General features: G+C 36.0%; 1 protein-coding gene across 4 annotated transcripts in view; it reads left to right on the plus strand.

Annotated features, from left to right (window-relative positions):
• TRAF3 (TNF receptor associated factor 3) overlaps window positions 1-18,099 on the plus strand; it is a 167,908-nt gene extending 149,809 nt beyond the window's left edge. For all 4 annotated transcript variants that reach the window (XM_074213155.1, XM_074213154.1, XM_074213158.1 and 1 more), the window contains 2 exons: window positions 5,835-6,009; window positions 7,535-18,099. In XM_074213155.1, the coding sequence (XP_074069256.1) occupies window positions 5,835-6,009; window positions 7,535-8,106 (747 nt within the window). In that variant the 3' untranslated portion in view covers window positions 8,107-18,099. The remainder of the gene's footprint in view (window positions 1-5,834; window positions 6,010-7,534) is intronic.
• Window positions 18,100-19,408: the final 1,309 nt, after the last annotated feature.

A 19,408-nucleotide genomic window follows, 5' to 3' on the forward strand; every position in this document is an offset into this window, starting at 1 on the left:
ATTTATGGTTGTTATTTTCTTCATGGGTAATTAGAAATATATATTAAACAGTTAAAATACATGGTTGTAATTGGTATTACTTTTACACAGCCAAAGTAAATTCTTAACAGTTTTCCTCTTTCCATTTTGCTTGTTCTCCAGTACCTAAAAAGAGCATCAGTTGAGTTTTCCATGATTCTATGTACATTAGCAATCATTACACTCATATTCACTGATACACACCTAACGGCTAAGGGCATGCCTGGAATTCCCCAATTTCTGAGGTAGCCTGTGCCCCAAAACCTTTGCATGAAACTGAAACTCCTTCTGTTTTCCTCCCTGAGTCCCTTTCACCTAAGGATTTACTGAGAATCATATCTAGAAACTGGACAACAAGAGAGGCTGTGAATGTCCATTAATTTCATGAAGCAGAATAGTGATATGCTTTCCATTTCAATAGTTTTGCAGCATGATTTGAAATAAAGAGTCAAGAGGAAATATGGTTTAGTGATTAGAACAGCCATGGGAACTGGGAGTTCAAGTTTCAGTGTCTAATTTTACTGTTGCCTTATTTCTTGGTCAAATCACTGAACTTTGGTACCTTTGTTCCATGGTTTGTGTAATGAAAGTACTAAGAAGTCCTATATAAATTAAACTCAATTCAGTTTAAAAATAGTTATGCAATAACCATTCTGTGCAAAAATGTTATGCTAGAGATACATAAATGAGACCAGACATAGTCATTCCCCTTAAAAACCATAAAAGTTATGGGGTGTAGGAGAGAGATAACTCTACAATTCAATTCAACAAACTTTGATTTAGTACCCACTCTGTAGTAGTAGGCACAGTGATAGATGCTGTATACACAGGAGTTTATTTTCTTCTGGTGATGGAAGGGATACAAAAAGCATGTGTGAATAGACATTTTGTTTCACAGCTGTGATTTCCCTCCAAGAAACATCTTGGGAGGACACTCTCACTGACCAGTGGAGATAAGCAGAGGCTTTACAATTTACAGTCATAGAAAATTTCCTTAGAAGCACTGAGAGGTTAAGTTATTCAGTTATTTGTTTCATTTTAGAGTATCAGAGGCAAGACTGAGCACCTTGTCTTCCTGCCTCTGAAGCTGGCTCTCATTCACAACCCTATGCCTGTCACAATCTGTGTAGAGAGAAGGAAAGGCAGGGGAATATGAGGAGGGCATGAAACACCTTTGGCGACTCAGGACATCCCCTTATTTATTTCTGCTCCCCCCCTTTTGCTTCTAGCTCTCTGAATCTCTCATTTCAGCCCAGGTGCTGCCTCTTCAAAGAGGTCTTTCCTGATTCCTTCTCTCATCCTACAACCTCACAGAAGTACTGATCTTTTATTTTGTATAGATTTTCTCTTGACTTCTGTATATGCATGGTTTGGATTTTTAAAATTCATAATTAAGTCTTTGTATCAGCACAAAGCATATCACCTATTAACTTTTCATTAAATCTCTGTCCTTCAAGTTCTCTGTCCAACCATGGCCACTTATCCATTACATGTATTTTGTTTGCATAGACAGAACATTGTAAAGTCATAAAAAGGGATCCAAAAGGAACCTTTAAAGTTTCTAGTTAAAGGCCCTTGTTTTGCAGATGCAGAAACTGAGGTCCCAAGGGGTTATATGACTTGCTCTGGGCCCTACAAGTAATAAGTACATGGTGATAGTTTGAACCATAGGGATTGGTGGGTTTCAAAAATCATAAATATTTAACCTCCAGATTCAAATCATTGCTGCTGTATTCCCTTTCTGAATATTGTATGGATACAAGTGGAGATCATGTATTTCCTTAAATAGGAAACATTTAATGGTCTTGACAATACAGATTCATAATAATTTTTGGAAGTGCTCATTCTTCCCATTTTAAATATTGTGCTAGGAAGGATATTAGTCTTGAAATTAGCCTTCCTGAAATGTGTAACCTATAACTTCTTCAGAAAAGAGAGAATGCTATCTAGTATTACAAAGCTTTTTTCTCATTCAGTTACAGACATGAAGTAATATTTATTATAGGTGAAATCTCTATGGATCTTTTAAGTTTACAAAATGTCTCCTCTCATAAGGAGTTAGGAAGTTAAGGCTTTATGGCCATTTTGTAGATGAGGAAAAATGAAAAAGAGGGTGGTCAAGATCATGTGATCAGAATTTAATCACTTCACCACATCTAAAATGTGCTGAATCTTTTCTCCTTACTGGGGAAAGGATCCTTGGGTTAGAAGATTCACATGAGAGCAAATTTATGTGTTTGGGTTAAATCGAATTGGGTTAAAATTAATTTTGGATATATTCAATGAAAACATGTGTGTGTAAAACTCAGAAAGAAGTCTTGAATTCATCTTAAGCTATGGCTTCTTCCTACTTACTCTCCTCAAAATGTACCTTGTCACATTCATATAAAGGTACCAGCTATTAAAATATTGAGATGTGTGAACCAGTTAGATAATAGGATAATTCATGATATTGATTATTTGATACTATTTAAGAAACAAATGTTTAAATAAAGATGAATTTATGTAGGGTGTTGATTATTTATAAATTCACTTCCTCACAACCAAGAAACAAAAATTCAGCTTGCGATATGCTGTAGTGTGTGATGTGTGTGTGTGTATATATATATATATATATATATATATATATATATCTGCATCATACTTGGCAGTTTTCAAAGCTCCTTCCCATCTATTGCCTTACCTGATTCAGTCATCTCAACAGTCTGATAAGGGAGACAATCCAAGGTTCTAGTCCTCATATTATAGATGAGAAAACTAAAACCTAAGGTAGAGTGACTTCCCCAAAATGATTCATGTGCCTAATAAGTGGCCAAAAAAGGACCAAGTCTTCTGTCTCTGATTCAATGTTCTATCTTATAAAATAGATATAAATAGACTTAATTTAGAACTCAAATGCTTGAGCAAATTTTATTGACTAAACTTATGAACTCTGGTTTCTACTAACTTAACTGATTTTTCCTTCAATTAACTAATTAATCAGCTAGCATTTATTAAGTGTCTACTATTGCCAGGCTGTCCTTCAAGTGTGAGAGATACAGAGACAAAAGACAGTCCCCAGCCTCATTACAAACTAATGAGGGAATACAATATCATTATTTGTATTCATTTTTACTCTAGTTTATAGTATTGTGGTACTTCAAAATAATCATTATTTTTAAAAAACATTTTTAACCTCCAATAGAATTCCATCTCTCCCTACTTAAAAAAAAACCAAATATGTAGTGTATGTGAATACACACACACACACACACACACACACACACACACACTCCTATATTGGAATCTTTACTGTGTATTATACTTGTTTGAAAATAAAATAATCATATCTGCATAAGAAATGATATTTTTTGAGAAATTATTACTATATTTTTTAAATATGCAAGTAACTATTCTTTCTTGGAAAGAAGAAAAAGAGGAAGATAGATATTTGCAGACCAGGTAACTAAGTAAAAAATGTGTTCTTTTCATAGTTTCCTTTTAATTATAAACAACATGCTGTAGGTACTGAAACTTAAATGTTTAAAAATAAAAAGGAGAAGTAGAGATAGTGGGGACCAACAGGGTTATCCCCTAAGATGCAGTGAATGTTGGACTGCCCCTCGAAGATAATTTATTATTCTCACAATGTGACTTAAATCTAAATTACCTTAGGTTGTCTTGATCTTTCAAACATGCAAATCTTTTTAGAAGCAAAAAACCCCTTTAGGTTCTGAGAATGGTCACAAACTGGTACATGACTCTATTAGAGTAGACAAGAATATAGACAAATCTGGCAGTAAAATTACTTTTGTCACCTAAATGATTACATGATTCCTGTTATTTTATTATTGTTTATATGAAATCTACCACTGACTCCATGGGTAAAATTTTTACCAAATCAATTAAATTGAGATGCTATGGAACTTGGGCAAGTTATTTCATATCTTTCCTCCTCTGAATAGAAGGGATTAGACTAAATAATATTTAAAAGTCTTGTCTGAAGCCCCTTGGGCTGAAGGTTAAGATTGACATTGTTAAAGAAATTATTAAAGAAATAAGTGCAATTTTACAAAATATATCAATATAATATCCAAGTAAAAATATGAAACATCCAAAACAGGAAAATGATCATTTAAATAAATTATTATCAGAAAAATAAACAGTATTAATTAACTGGCCGCTGGGTGGATTGGTGGATATAGCAAGGAATTTGTAGTTGGAAAGACCTGAGTTTGAATCATGTCCCTGACATATTCTAGCTTTGTTACCCTAAGGAAATCACTAAACCTCCCTCCGTCTCAGTATTCTTCTAGTGATGTTATTTGGCTAAAAGTCAAGGAATGTCCATTTTTTGGAAGAACTAAATCTATAAATTGTGATAATAGCACCTACCTCACTGAGTTGTTGTCACATGAGTTTGTGTATGTGTATATGTGTATATATGTCTCTGTACACACACATCCATACAAAAATACATACAGGCATCTATATATAGCATTTTGAAACATCTATATATATATATAGCATTTAAGGCTATTTAAATAATGCTAGAAATGATAACTATATCCACTTAAGTGGATCTGTGATCTTTTCCATGTAGACAATGATACAAATTATAATGCATCCTCCTCCTGTGTGATGTTTGCCCGTGTATTTCTATAAGAGCTACCTTCCTATGAGGGTCCACTCCTTGGAATACAAGGGCACTTTATATGTTATCCTTTGCTTATCATCTGGCTGTGGTCTGCCTCCTTTTCTCATCACATATTTCTCTGATCTTTATGTCACTTCTAGTGTTCAATTCTTGTAGCCTCCAAGTACCTCTCTATTGTCCTTTGGATGATTCTCAACTCTAATTCTTCCAAAAATGGACATTCCTTGACTTTAGCCAAATAGCATCACTAGAAGAATATTGAGGTCAAAGGCAGAAGAGATTTGGAGTCATTAAAAGCCCTGCACAGTTTCCCAAATGTGCAATCCAGGTTGCTTTCCTGCTCCAGTTCATTTCTAGGCACAGTTTATTGTCTATGAAAAAATATATGTGGATGGACCAGCTTTGTGGGTTGTCCATCTGACCATTTATATTAAGGAACCCTGCTTCCATTTGAACTTGTGTTATATTTCCTCTTTGGTGATGGCAAACACTTTTGATAAGTATATAAATCCTGCTTTGTGCCTCACTTGATATTAACAATCAGGGGCCATCAAAATAATTTTCTATTTTGTGATGAAGTTCAAGAATTTTTTTATGATTTTGATACCAACTTAGGAAATACCTTGTTACCTAAGAGACTTTAAAGGTCACATTTTACTCAGAAAAGTTTGTGTGTTATTTGTATATATGTATAAAGATACATATATAGTGGAATATTATATTTTCTACAACTTTCAGAAAATTATGTGACTATAAAGATGTATTCTATGGGAAAATATTCATAAAAGCCTGCTTTTCTTCTCATTCTCATCATGACTGCCCTTGTTACATGTGTGTAGAATTATCTTGGTTATCTATTCTGGTTTGGTTGTGAAAAGGTCCATTTTTTTCTGCCCTCATCTTTCATACTTGAATGTTAAATACTATTGTGATTTTCAGTAGAAAACAAATCTCAGAAAAGCAACAACCACCAAAAAATAAAACAAAAATCCCATGTGTTTTTTTATATGTCACTGAAACTAATTTTCAGAAAACTTAGGTTATTTTTACTTGAGTTTCTGATAATCCTTGACCTTACTAATGTAGTTATATTGCTTCTCTGATTTTTTTGTTTTGTGTTTAATGCATTTTCAAACATTTCCAATTGGTTTTATTTTTCCATCCTCTTTCTTTTGAAAAGCGAGTGATTGATAGTCAGGCTGAGAAGCTGAAAGAACTGGACAAAGAGATCCGTCCCTTCCGCCAAAACTGGGAGGAGGCTGACAGTATGAAAAGCAGTGTGGAATCCCTCCAGAATCGAGTAACAGAACTGGAAAGTGTGGATAAAACTGCAGGACAAGCAGCACGAAATACAGGTGAGGCAAGAGGGACAGGGAAATTCGAGACTATTTCACCATCTCCCTGATATAAAAGCCTGTATCAAAAGTTGCCATACTGGGTCCTTAGTTATCACAAGGAAAGCCATGTACAGGTAGCAAACTTTTCAGATAATATCAGTGACTTATATACCACTTTTAGTTTTCATGTTACAGAAAATAACCTTGGTGTGATAGGAGTGACAGAAAACAAGTGTATGTATGTATGTATGTCTTACTTGAACAGTGCCCATATCTAGGAGCTCAATTGGGTCAATGTTTTCAGTTAATTCATCATTTTTACATGTATTCAGCAAACTTAACAGATAAAACAATAAATTTAGAGCTAGAAGAAAGGTCATCTATTCCAGTTCCCTTGTGTTACAGATCATGGCCTGGAAAAAGTGAAATGATTGGTCTAACACACAGATCACACAAGTCTTAGTCTAAATTCTAAGTTCTTTCCCTATACTGTGGCACTTTTCAGTGTTCTAGAGGCAGTTGAAGACCTTGGGGAAAATATCTAGAAAAGAGATATTTATTCATATAGAATTAATATTTTTGCCTTTGGAAGAGAGTTTATTGACCAAAGAGTAATCCATTCTCATGTAGTTAGCATTTCTTTCTAGATCTGGATGATTTCACAAGTCTCTGTGGCCACTACCTAATCTGATGAGGTAGCTAAGCTCCACATTTAACTTTGCCTAGTGCTAGACCTCTTCTGAAAGCCTTCTCAGTTTAGTGGTGAGCATAATACTATTATTGTTGTCATAATCTTGATGATATTATTATTTTATTAGAGTGACAGAGCCCAGCTAGAGAATTGGAGAGTGGGATGTGATAAAACTTTACAGGTAGTGCTTAGACTTTTGTTTGATCTGAAGATCTTTGCATAGTTGTATGGTGGTCACTAAATGTCTTTAGCTGAAGCAGAAAGATTTTGTAAAGAAGCATGAGGGTAGTTTTAAAAAGTTAGAATAGGGGTGGCTAGGTGGCACAATGGATAGAGCATCAGCCCTGGAGTCAGGAGTACCTGAGTTCAAATCCGGCCTCAAACACTTAATAATTACCTAGCTGTGTGGCCTTGGGCAAACCACTTAACCCCATTTGCCTTGCCAAAAAAAACCCTAAAAAAAAAAGTTAGAATATTGCAAATATAAGAGGAATTGGACAAGGGATTTAGTGATGGGTTCAGAGAAAAATGTGCAGATATGAATCATATGGACAGTTGACTAAATGCTGTAGAGTGAAAAGACAGAGTTGTCAGAGGGTAAATACTTCCATTAGTTCAAGGGTTTGCAGGGCAGGTATGATGGGAAAATTATTATGAAACTTTTACGTATTTCCTCTTAACTACCCCTCACTTCATTGCTCCCAGATTTCATACTTGTTTGTCTTAAAGACAGTTTTGGCTCAGGAAGCAGATTTCAGCTAATGTGTATTGATATGAGCTTGTTAATCTTGCCAGTGCTGATATTTCAAAGTATTTGAGTGCTTCTGTTTCTCTTCCCCAACTCTCTTTTAGGCTTGCTTGAGACACAATTAAGCAGACATGACCAGATGCTAAGTGTACACGATATTCGACTGGCTGACATGGACCTCCGATTCCAAGTCCTAGAAACCGCCAGCTACAATGGAGTGTTAATCTGGAAAATTCGAGATTATAAACGACGGAAGCAAGAAGCTGTCATGGGGAAGACCTTGTCGCTTTACAGTCAACCATTCTATACTGGCTACTTCGGCTATAAGATGTGTGCTAGGGTTTACCTTAATGGGGATGGGATGGGAAAAGGAACTCACTTGTCTTTGTTTTTTGTCATAATGCGTGGAGAATATGATGCTTTGCTTCCTTGGCCATTTAAGCAAAAAGTGACTCTCATGCTAATGGATCAGGGATCTTCTCGACGTCATTTAGGAGATGCTTTCAAACCTGACCCAAACAGCAGTAGCTTCAAGAAACCTACCGGAGAGATGAACATTGCATCTGGTTGCCCTGTCTTTGTGGCCCAAACTGTTCTAGAAAATGGGACGTATATTAAAGATGATACTATTTTTATTAAAGTCATAGTGGATACGTCGGATCTACCAGACCCCTGACAAGTAAATGGGGAAATGGATTTAAGCAACAGGTAACCCCACTTAGGGGTTTTGAACCAGTCTATCTTCAATGAGGTCCTAAGCTCAGAAGAGGACCTTGTGGAACAGAAGGAAGAGTTTGAAGGCATAATTGCTTAGGGTCCAATGGTGAAGTAGCAACACATTAAGAAATCATACCTTGGTATATTTTCTAATAGAACTAGCAACACTTCAACTCTGAAGAATTATTTATCCTTCATTAGGATAAATATTACTATCAGAGGGTTTTAATTTTTATTTTTAAAGATCTAGTTAATTGAGGTAGAAAGACATATATGCTAAGCAAAAAACAAACAAACAAAACAGATATGATTTTTCTTCCTTAAACTAGAACACCAAAAAATTCACATGTGGGGATAGCTGGATATGTCAGCATGTTAAGTAAAAGAAGAAATGATGAAATCATAATGCAGTTCTGATATAGTCATTCAAAAAAAAAACAAAGTGCAATCTTGTTTCAAATACAATATATTGTTTATTTTTAAGGCCTCACCTGGTCTCTGTTTTAATAATTTGTTTGTCAGAAGACCCTGAAGTACTCAGTCTCTAAATTCAAAATCATTTTTTATTTAAAGTTTTATTGATAATTATTAACACAAACATCTTATTTTAAAATGTTGATAGACTGATATTTCTTGGAAGAAAATGTAAAATATCAAACACTGGTTATCACTTGTGATAGGAAAGAAAATATTCAATCTGTTGTTATTTCTCGTTAGAAATGTAAACCTACAATATATGTCGTAGTTAATGACACTACTTCAAAATTAAGAAAGAAAAATTGCTCATGGATGCCGTGCATCATTCTCAGATTTATAATTGTTTTCACCCTAAAATAGGGCATTTGTTGAACTCTGAAGTTCTAAACAAAAATCCTGTAGGTTTTTAAAGCTCTGCCCCATGTGTTCAAATGATCTCTCTATTGCTGATGACACAAATATTAAATCTCCAAGATGCTTAGTGTGCTAAGGGGTGGGAAAGGTGATTCATGCAAGAAAGTGGTCACTTTAGATACATTTATTCATTCTGTCACAATTGCTGCATTTTGTTAAAGATCTCAGAAAGTGAAGTCTTTACATTGAGATGGTGGCATAATGTACATGTGCCTTAGATGTGACATGCTGCTTCTATAATGTAGATTTGTACTTAGTTAAATTAGAGAAAAACAATAGTTTAACAAGACTTTTCTGTTGTCATCTATGGACTTTATCCATGTGAAGGCCCTCAAATGATTCCCTATATGTGCTGACAAGAAGCCAAACTATCCTTTTGGCCTCTGGAGCTTCCATTGCTTCCATTGATTGTTGTGGATTCCAAATCTTCAGGCCCTAACAGTTTTCCCACATTGCTTTCATGGAGCTTGGACTTAGGGCTTTGATCCCATCCCTAAGGCTAATGTGGAGTAGAAATTTAAATCCTCTTCCATACTCCTGCATGGAAGAGGAAAGCACAGATGAATAAACCAACTCATCTGGGCTTTCTCAAAATGTAAATTACATCTCCCCTCAGGGATGACTTGTTGAGGCAGACTCACAGACATCCCTATCATCCATCTCTTTTCCAGGGAAATGCTCTATAGGCTTCTATTGGCATAGCCTAAGCTTTTCCAAAAGGCTTTTTCTCCAACCCTGTTTACCTTCTCTTAATGGTCTGACTGTGATTAGGAGTCTGATGACCTATCTCCTGTCTCTTACCTTTTACTATGCACCATGTTCTATGGGTGCTTCTTAACATCGATGGGTGCTAAACCTTGATGGGTGCTTCTTAGGCAAAACCAATGTGTACGAACTACCGCATCTGTGCCACGTTCAAGAGAAATTTGCACCCCCACTATTGGCCAGTTGGGTGGTGCTCCTCAGACTGCCTGCCTCTTGGGCTATTTCTACAATCTGTAGCATGGGGACAGTTGGATTCATGCCTCAGTAGTTCACCTTGTCTCTGGTGCTATTGTCTGTCATGGGTGTGCCTTCACATACAGTGCCTGCAGGAAGGACTTTCCAATTACAATAGTAATTCAACACATACCATAAGTATTCAGTGCATACCATAAGTGGTCTTCATTGGTTTTCCAAGCACCTGATCCAGTACAACCTATTATTTAAGTAGCACAAACACTCCATTTATTGTTTCTTGATTTCCTTTTCCTTTATTCATCACCATGATATTCCTTTTGGGGGTGGGAGACACAAGTTAATGCCATCATGTAAGACCTAATTTGAGTCATTTGTTTCTATCACTTCTCACTGAGAAAGGACTTCCTGCAGAAGATCTGACAGCTGCAGTATTTTACAGGCTGCCCACCTAAAACCACTGTTACCTCGAAGGTATAGCCCCTGGGTGTGTCCTGGGTCTTGTTCAGATGTGTGTTCTCCTAAGAGGCTTTTGGATACAGGCAGCCTGGCAGTTCTCATAGTGGGTCTAGGGTCTCTTTAATGAGGCCACAGTCACCAACAGGGACTGCTCCAAAGGACTTTTTTTTTCCAACACAGAAAACCACATGATTGTCTAAAATTTTAAAAGAAATACAAAAACATTTGTGGCCTTGTAAAGAAATCCCCTCCCTAGATTGAATCCTGGTTTGAACTGGGGATTACCTCGAAGCATTACATTGAAGCATCCATTCCCTTTATGGTAGGACTTTTCCAAATAGACTTCCCAGACTAAGACTATTGGTTGAATAATTGGTTGAGAAATTTTTTTTTCCCTTGGCTTTCCAACATAGGAAGGTCATAGTATTTAATTTCAGTAAAACTGTGAAATCTCACCTAGAGCAAAGAGGTGCTGTTATGTCTTATAATCTTTTAGTAATTAGGTTAATATTTATTGGAACTCTTTTTTTCAGTATACCTTTTGGATTTTCTCTTTCTCTCAAATATACCAAACTTGTCAAAAGGCTTTTTGAGTCTTTTACATACTCTCTAGAATTTTCAGTTTTGCTACCAATAGTTGGCATAACTAGAATCTCTTCAATAATATTATTTTTCTGTTTGTACTAGTGTTCCCAAACAACCAGATGCTGTTCAATCACATGAGGCAATGGTCTGCTCTAATATAGTGGGAGAACTTAATCCCCCAACTTTTTCAAAAGGCCTCAGGCTACTAGGAGTTGAATGTTTCTATGTGCTAGATGCTCTATGTACGTGTGCACCTTCTTTACTATTCCTGAGTGACAAATTTCCACCATAACAAAACTATTCCAGTAATTAAAAACAAAATTAAGTATTTGTGCATGAATTAATTTATTTAAATTCTCTGGTAAATTTCATAATGGAAATAAGAACTTCTTCCTGCCTCTCTCTCTCTCTCTCTCTCTCTCTCTCTCTCTCTCACTAGTTTATTCATGCAGTTGACAGTGTTGAGGCACAGAACATCCATATTTTGGAACCATGTTGAAAAATCACTCATTGTGGATGATTTCACATAACCTATCCTAATTTGATAGGAATTCTAGCACTATCAACTATCTTTAAATCTTGTCATCACTGGCATGGCTTTGCATACTCAGTGGACTGGGACTTTTATATGTATTGTTGGCCCACTCTAACATACCAGCAGGTCTTGTTACCTAATTTGTATGTGTAACAGAGAAACAGAAAATGTATCTAATATGTAATGATGCAATTTAGATGTCTAATATAATTCATCTGTACTTTGTAAAGATTTTCAACCCAATGAAAATCCAAACCAGGTTCTCTTCTAAGCTGGTTTTCTGCCATACTAGAAGGCAAGTTTGGAAGGTAGAACTTTTGCCTGGGATGGGACTGAAAAGTCTTTCAAAGAAGACATGGAAGAGCTTTGTATCCTGTAGGATTTTAAAGTGTTGAATAATATGAATGTTGGGGTGTCATTTTATTTAGACATCAGTTGGGAAGGAGTACTGTCAGTGACCATAATCTGAGATACCTTCTAAAGCTAAAAATCAGCTTCTAGGCTGTATACAATGAGATTGATTTAGTTCTTTTTCATTAAAAATATTCCCATGTTCATATATGTGACTGCCAAACTAAAATAAAATCACATAAATTATTGAATTACAAGTGACAAATAAGAAAATAGCAGTGCTCTTCCAGATGTTGAGATTCAATGGCACTCTCATAGTTTTAATGCCTTGATAAATGTTAACTATGCAAGCAGAGTAGGCCGAGAAGAGGTCTTCTATTTTAATGGCTAATGTTCATGAGCTCAGTCTAGTTAGTAGTCCATCCCCAGGATAGATGCCCTGTAATTGACTCATCTTCAGAAACATGGAGCATAAAATCTGAGACTATGAAAAACACCTCTCTGAGGCCCATGTCTCTAGATACCAAATCAACCAGATGAAAAGTCAAACAAATGAGTTATATAAGAACTATTAATATTGTAATGTATAATGCCGGACCAGAAATTAAAAGACCTGGGTCTGACCATTGCTGGCTGTGAGACTGGCAAATCATTTCCTCTCTCTGGACTAGTTTCCTCATCTATAAAATGAGGAACATTGGACTAGGTGATCCCTGGGATCTCTTCTAGCTCTAACATTCCGTAATTTTCCTAAGCTGATTTGAATGATTCTGTCATTACCACCACCACCAGACTGACTAGTTTTTGACTGAATTGGCCAAATCATCTGATGATTTTGACACTGTGCAGACACTATCCAAATGATTCTCTTTGGAGAGAGATATGCACCTCATAATAACTTCAAGGAAGCCATTGGACAGTATCTACTTTTGGCTTTTCATTGTCAATATAGGAAAACCTAGAAAGGGGAAAAAAAGCACTGATCTACCTTGTTTCTAATCTCTTGTCTCCCTAGTAGGAGTCACAGAGTGGTGACTAGCTATTGGTGCTATCACTTATGTGACTCAGTGAGGGGGGCATGCTATAAAAGCTATAAACAACACACTGAGACTTGGATCCACTTCTCCTTCTTCCTGAGAGAGCACTGAAGACAGCTGACCTAACTCCCCTGAGACATGTTCCAAATAATGAGGCTGGTAACAATATTCTTTAACAGGCTAATATGTACATATAAGAGGAGCCCTTGCTTCTAGCCCCTATTTTCCCTAAACATATTAGGAAGTGAAGCAGAATAGTGAACCACAAGGAACACTGTGCATAATTCCTTCTGGTTGTGGTTCCTGGCTTATCCTTAGGTTAAATTCCCTTGTCAGAGTAATTCAGCCACACAGGTGGCTCATTAAGTCAGTGAAAGCAAAAATTAGGAGCATTTTCAACTCTGACTTTGGGTGTTTTAAGCCGACTTGCCTGTTTAAAATATGTCTCATTGCTTGGGTAACATCTGTACTTCAAAGGACCTATGATTTCATCAGTGTGGGTGCTCCTACTACTGAGGCAGATCAGAGCCCTTCTAGCTAGCAATGCTATCGATGAGTTGCTGTGGCTAGAGGGGGAAAAAAACACAAACAAAAAAAACCCCTTTCCCACCTGATAGTAATCTTCTGATGATGAAGCTATCTGAACTTAACTAGTCTGGTCTACAAATGTCAGACATAGTCTCATACTAAGTCTGTTCTCTAAGCCTTTTCAGTTTGGTATTTCCTATCAGAGATTGGTATTTGGCCTAACTTTTGAGAACTCAGAGTGACCTCCATGTCACAATAAGGCATCAGAATGGGGCTCTAATGGAGGTAGATGAAGCATTAAGGGCTGAACTATAGCTGTAAAACAATATTTTTTTAACATGTAGTCCTGATCTTTTAGTCCTTAGATTATTAGGAGAAGGAAAATTCAGGGAACTCACTTAAAATGTGTAGCAGTTTTGAGATGAATGTGGGATCTGTTCTCCAAATCTCTTATTTCTTGACCCATTGATTGTAGTTTTTGTCTTCCATTTCAAAAGCTGTAACATCTTGCATGCAGTTTTCTCCAGAATAGGAGTACTTTGTTAGGGTGAATTTCAGTTGAGAGTTTGATCTTTGGAAATATTGAATATATTGGCTATTTCAATATTGTTGAATATGATGGTAACATTCATTTTTTTGTAATTTATTAAGCACCTACACTGTGTGAGACATTACTGGATGTTAGGGATACAAAGATGGATGTGACATAGATGTTCCTTAGGAGTTTACAGTCTAATGAGGAAAAAAGACAAGTCCACAAATAACTATTAAGCAAGGAAGTATCAACTCTGTGCAAAGGAAGGTTTGAAGTACAGAGAAATTTGAGATGGAGAATTCACTTTAGGAAAGAAGGATGTCCAGGAATGCTTCTTGAAAAAATAGTATTTCTGGGAATTTGTCTTTTTTCTTAGGCTATAAGCTCATTTGGGGTTAGGGCTCTGTCCTGGCCATTGTTGTATGTCTCATGACTCCTTAGTACAGTGCCTTGCACAGAGTGAGCACTGAATAAATATTTATTGAATTTTAAAAAGGTCTTTGTCATACATTATTACACCACTAGATTTTTTAAGAGTTTTTTAAATGTCATAAGTGAAGAAAATAGAAGCATCAGAACAATAATAAATTGAGGCTCTTATTAAGATCAGTAAAGGCCAGCAAGAATTTCTAGGTAACTTTTCTCCTTCATTGAATGTGATATGACTTGAATTTCAGTACAGGATTGAAAAGGCAGATTCTCCAACTATGACCTGCACCCTTGGCAGAGAGTTGCCCAATCTGGTTTGGGAGAACAACAGAATGGCTTCAAATATCCATAACTGCTAAGGTACCATGCAGCTCATTTTATCTCCTTCAGTGCTGCTATATTTGGAGTATATTGTTTTCACTGTCTTGGTGAAAGAAAAAAAGAGGTTAAAGTTCAGAATTTCTTTAATTGTGGCATCAGACTCCAAAATTAGCGGTGATTGATAATAGATCTTATTCCCCTTGGACAAGTAAGATAACCTTTAACATCAAATGAAGTGACTTTTAATTGGAAAACAAAAAAAAAAATGGACATCATTTCCAAGGACTTCTGTAAGAAATATCTGTGAAAGAACATCAGTGACAAAGAACCATATGTAAATCAATGTAAAAAATTGTGTAACATTTTTGGAATTGCATTGACTTCACCAATGGTACACTTATGTTCAGTTCTATTATCCAAAAACAAAGACCAAAGAAGGCCAATCTCATTTGACTCTGTATTTTTAATCTGCCTGTTTTAAAGATGATCATATGTAGTAACCATTAGCTATAAGGATGCTTTTTTGGCAGTACAAGTGATCTGGTAACCAGTGGTTTATGCATTGTGTTTGCTCTTCTAGGTTTAAAAACAAAAAAGAGACAATATTATTTATTGCTCAGCAATAACCATGTTGTTAATAATTATTGACAACATGTCTTAATTTTCCAAAAGCATTATTATGTTTTGTATTTCTGTTTATTGTATATTGTGTGTGGTTTTATTTGGTATTTATTTGTGTTTTGAGGTCTTGCAATGTCTTTTGTGTTTTAATGCTAAGTAAAATATGTAAGTATAGAATGCAAAACTTCAAAATGCTAAATTGTCTGTTATTAGAGAAAAAAATAAATCTAAATAAGGAATTCTCACTTATTGTATAAAAACAGCCCAGAAATATAAATGGGCCAGTATCTTAGAGTTTGTTGTTTGGAGTAAAATGCTCATATAAAAGAACAGTATTTCAACCATGAGTGAGCCTGGTAGTCAAAGGCAACTTTCCCTAAATAAGACTATGTGTTACTGGACCCCCCCTAGGAAGACTAGCTCTCTGCTTTAGAAAGCATCTTAGCTAGAGGTATTACATTCATAAATTAGCAGTTCAGTCAGCTATTGAGATGATTCCCACATGCATAGAAGGCTAGAGTCTTCAACTGTCTCTTATACTTGGGACAGGATCTTAAAATGTTGACTTTTTATGAAATGTTTTTTTCTCCAAAAAGTTTAAAAAGCTAATAATGTTCATGCTTTCTTTGTGAAATCATTAAAAGCATTTAAAGACATACTCAGTACCATGCCATCAGCCTCCTTAAAGAAGATTGACCAAGAACTTACTACTTTAGCTACACCCATTTTAGTGGGAGTCACTATCCTGAGGGGATGTATTCCTCTTTAACTTATACAACTTCGGTTTATAGCATCAGAAAGAATTAAATCTTGAAATGAATACATGAAATTAAAACCCTCTAAAGAAAAGGATATGAAAAAATTTGTCCTCTGTATCTTGGATAATTTTCAAAATTGTAATAATAGGTGACATTTGTAAAGCTCTTTAACATCATTAAAGTACCATCCATCAATCATTCGTTCAATCTTCAAAAGCAATAAGAGACAAGGCATGTGATTTTAAATCTCAATTTAAAGAGGAAAAAAGGCAGAGTTGTCATGTTATTTACCCAAGGTCACATAGCTGAGTGATAGAGCAAGAACTTGGGACCTGGTTCTCATTCATGACTCTTTGCAAAGCATCCTACTAATAAACCTGACTTTAAGAATTTATGCTCTTCCCTTTCCTCAGACCTAAAAAGAGATCTTCAAGAGCCATTTAGACAAAGAAAAATGGTAATAAACAACAAAAGCCTAAATCTGAAGAACAACAAAAGGAAATTAATGGCAGTAAGAGCTTTTGGCAATAATGGATAAAAATTCTACCAAGTAGGTTTCAAAACTTCTAAACATGTAAAAGTCTATAAACGACACAAATAATCTTAGCAGGACATTCCAGTGATAGAAAGTAATCTCAGTATTATAATTTCTCAACATATCTCTCTCTGTGCTGGGAGAAACCCTAGTTCAATCTCTTCCTAGGTAAGAAGCTCCTCTACAGAATTTGGGGGAAGAGATGTGTGGGAGGAGGGCTGCTGCTTTAGTATTTCTAGTGGTGATTATTTCAGTCCCAAACTCAGCCTGTTCCATTACTGGATATTACTAATAGTCAGGAAAAATTTGCTTATATGTCAAAACTTGCCTGCTTATGATTTCCACTTATTAATACTACTTCACCCCACCTGAGTAGAGCATGACATGTCTAATCCCCCTCCCATGATAGCCACTGAAATACAAAGAAAAAGTAGACAGCCTATGGCAACAAAGTGTTTACTTTTTACTGTAGAAGACAAGCTGTGTGTGTGTGTGTGTGTGTGTGTGTGTGTGTACACAAAGGTAGTCTTAGAAGGGAGAACATGAGGTGAGTTTGGGAGGAAGCTCAAAATTCTAAGGTGAGACAAGGGAGGAAAGTATTCCATAGTTGGAAAGAAATGAGGGAGAATGGAGCATCCTGTTTGAAGAATAGCAAGTGGAGGGAAAGAGAAGAGCCAGTTTGTGAAGAAGAGTGTTTTGGATTACAGAGATCAGAGGGAGTCACAGGAATTTGTTAAGCAAGAGATTAGACCTGAACTTTAGGAAAATCATCTGTGTGAAGATGAATTGGAGTAGAAAAAGACTTGAGATAATAAGGTCAATTAATCTATTGCAAGAGCCTAAATGAGAGATGATGAAGACCGGACAATGGATGGAGAGAAAGAAGAGGTTGTAAACTAAAATGACCAAGAGGATGGTAGTCCTCTTGACAGTAGCAAGGAAGTTTGGAAGAGACATGAGTTGTTTTGGATACAATGAATTTGAGATGTCTGTGAGACATCCAGAAACAGAATACTCTCTAGGCAACTATTGGTGATGTGGTACTGGTACTCAGGTTAAAGACTGGTTTCATATAAATAGATCTGGAAGTCATCTGCATAGACCATTGGACCCTTAGATGATGATGAGATCATAAAATGAGAAAATACACAGGGCGAGAAGAGGGACTAGGACAGAACCTTAGAACATGCTCACAGTTAGTGGGAATGGGATATATATTAAGATTCATCTTAAGAGCCTAAGAGAGTTGGCAAGGTAAGACAGATAAGAGCAGAACCAAGTGAGAATAGTGATATTAAAGAGGAAAGAATATCCAAGAGGAGAAGATAGCCAATAGTGTCATACATTACAGAGAGATCATGAAGAAGATTTAAGAAAAGAACATTAGATTTGGTCATTAAAATATCACAGTAGGGGTCGTCTAGGTGGCACAGTGGATAGACCACTGGCCCTGGAGTCAGGAGGACCTGAGTTCAAATCGGGCCTCAGACACTTATTACCTAGCTGTATGATCTTGGGCAAGTCACTCAACCCCATTACCTAACAAAAAAACAAACAAAAAAAGATCACAGTAACTTTGGAGGAAAATGGATTTTTTGAGGAAATTAACTGAGGAGTTGGGAGAGATATAAAATACTGAGGAATAATGTCAGACATTACTGAGTTTATTTGTTTATTTTTAAGGATAAGAGAGTTGGGAGTGTTTGCAGATAGCATGAAAAAAATGACTAGATCAGAGAATTAAAAATACAAGTTCCAAATACAGAAAAAGTCCAAAATAACCTATAGGCCAGATATGTTTTAAAATAGCAAATTTAAAAGGAGCAATATGATAGAAACAGAGGATATGATCATAGAATCATACTGTTACCTCACCTATTATAGAGAATAGGCAATTACTAGTAACCCCATGTTACAAGTAGGTTAACTGAAGTCCATAGCCTACTAGGGACAGTAGATCTGTATGGGTGAAAATAGGATCAGTACATGAGAGACACAAATGAAGCACTTCAGGTACTTCAGTAAACAACAAATAGATGCCTACCACCTACAGAGACTGTGCCTAGCCTAGAGTTAGAAATAAAATGGGCTATGTATGTGCTTGAGGAACACAAAATTTAATAGGAAGAATAGAATGTGTATAATACAAGTAATAAGAGCAAAGAAGTATCTGGACAAAATAATGAAAATATGAGGAAAGAGATTGGGGTATGTGAAAAAAGGGAGGAGACAGGGATTTTTTCATGGAGAAGGAACATCTGAGCTAGGTCTTAAAAAGGAAGGACATTACAACAAGTGTTTGGTCAATTAGTCAATAAAATGCCTGCCATGTGCCAGTCACCATACTAAAAACACTGGAGTATGCAAAGAAGGATAAAAAAAGAGGCCTTGCTGCCAAAGGATTTATAATCCAATGGGGTAGACATCATACAATGATTATGTACAAGCAAGATATGCACAGAATAAATTGGAAATAATCAACAGAGAGAAGGCACTAGAAGTAAGATCAGGAAAAGATTCCTGTAGAAAATAATAATTTACCTGGAACCTAAAGAAAGGCAAAGAAACTGAAAGGAGATGAGGAAGGGGCATTCCAGTCATGAAGTAACAGCCAGTAAAAACAGTCCAGTAGTCTGAAAATAGATGTCTTATTCAAAAAGCAATAAGGAGTCTGAGTCAAAGGTTATATGGAGGTGGGGGAAGGAATAAGAAGAATGAA

Source organism: Macrotis lagotis, chromosome 1, assembly GCF_037893015.1.
Source record: "Macrotis lagotis isolate mMagLag1 chromosome 1, bilby.v1.9.chrom.fasta, whole genome shotgun sequence".
Lineage (NCBI taxonomy): Eukaryota > Metazoa > Chordata > Mammalia > Peramelemorphia > Peramelidae > Macrotis > Macrotis lagotis.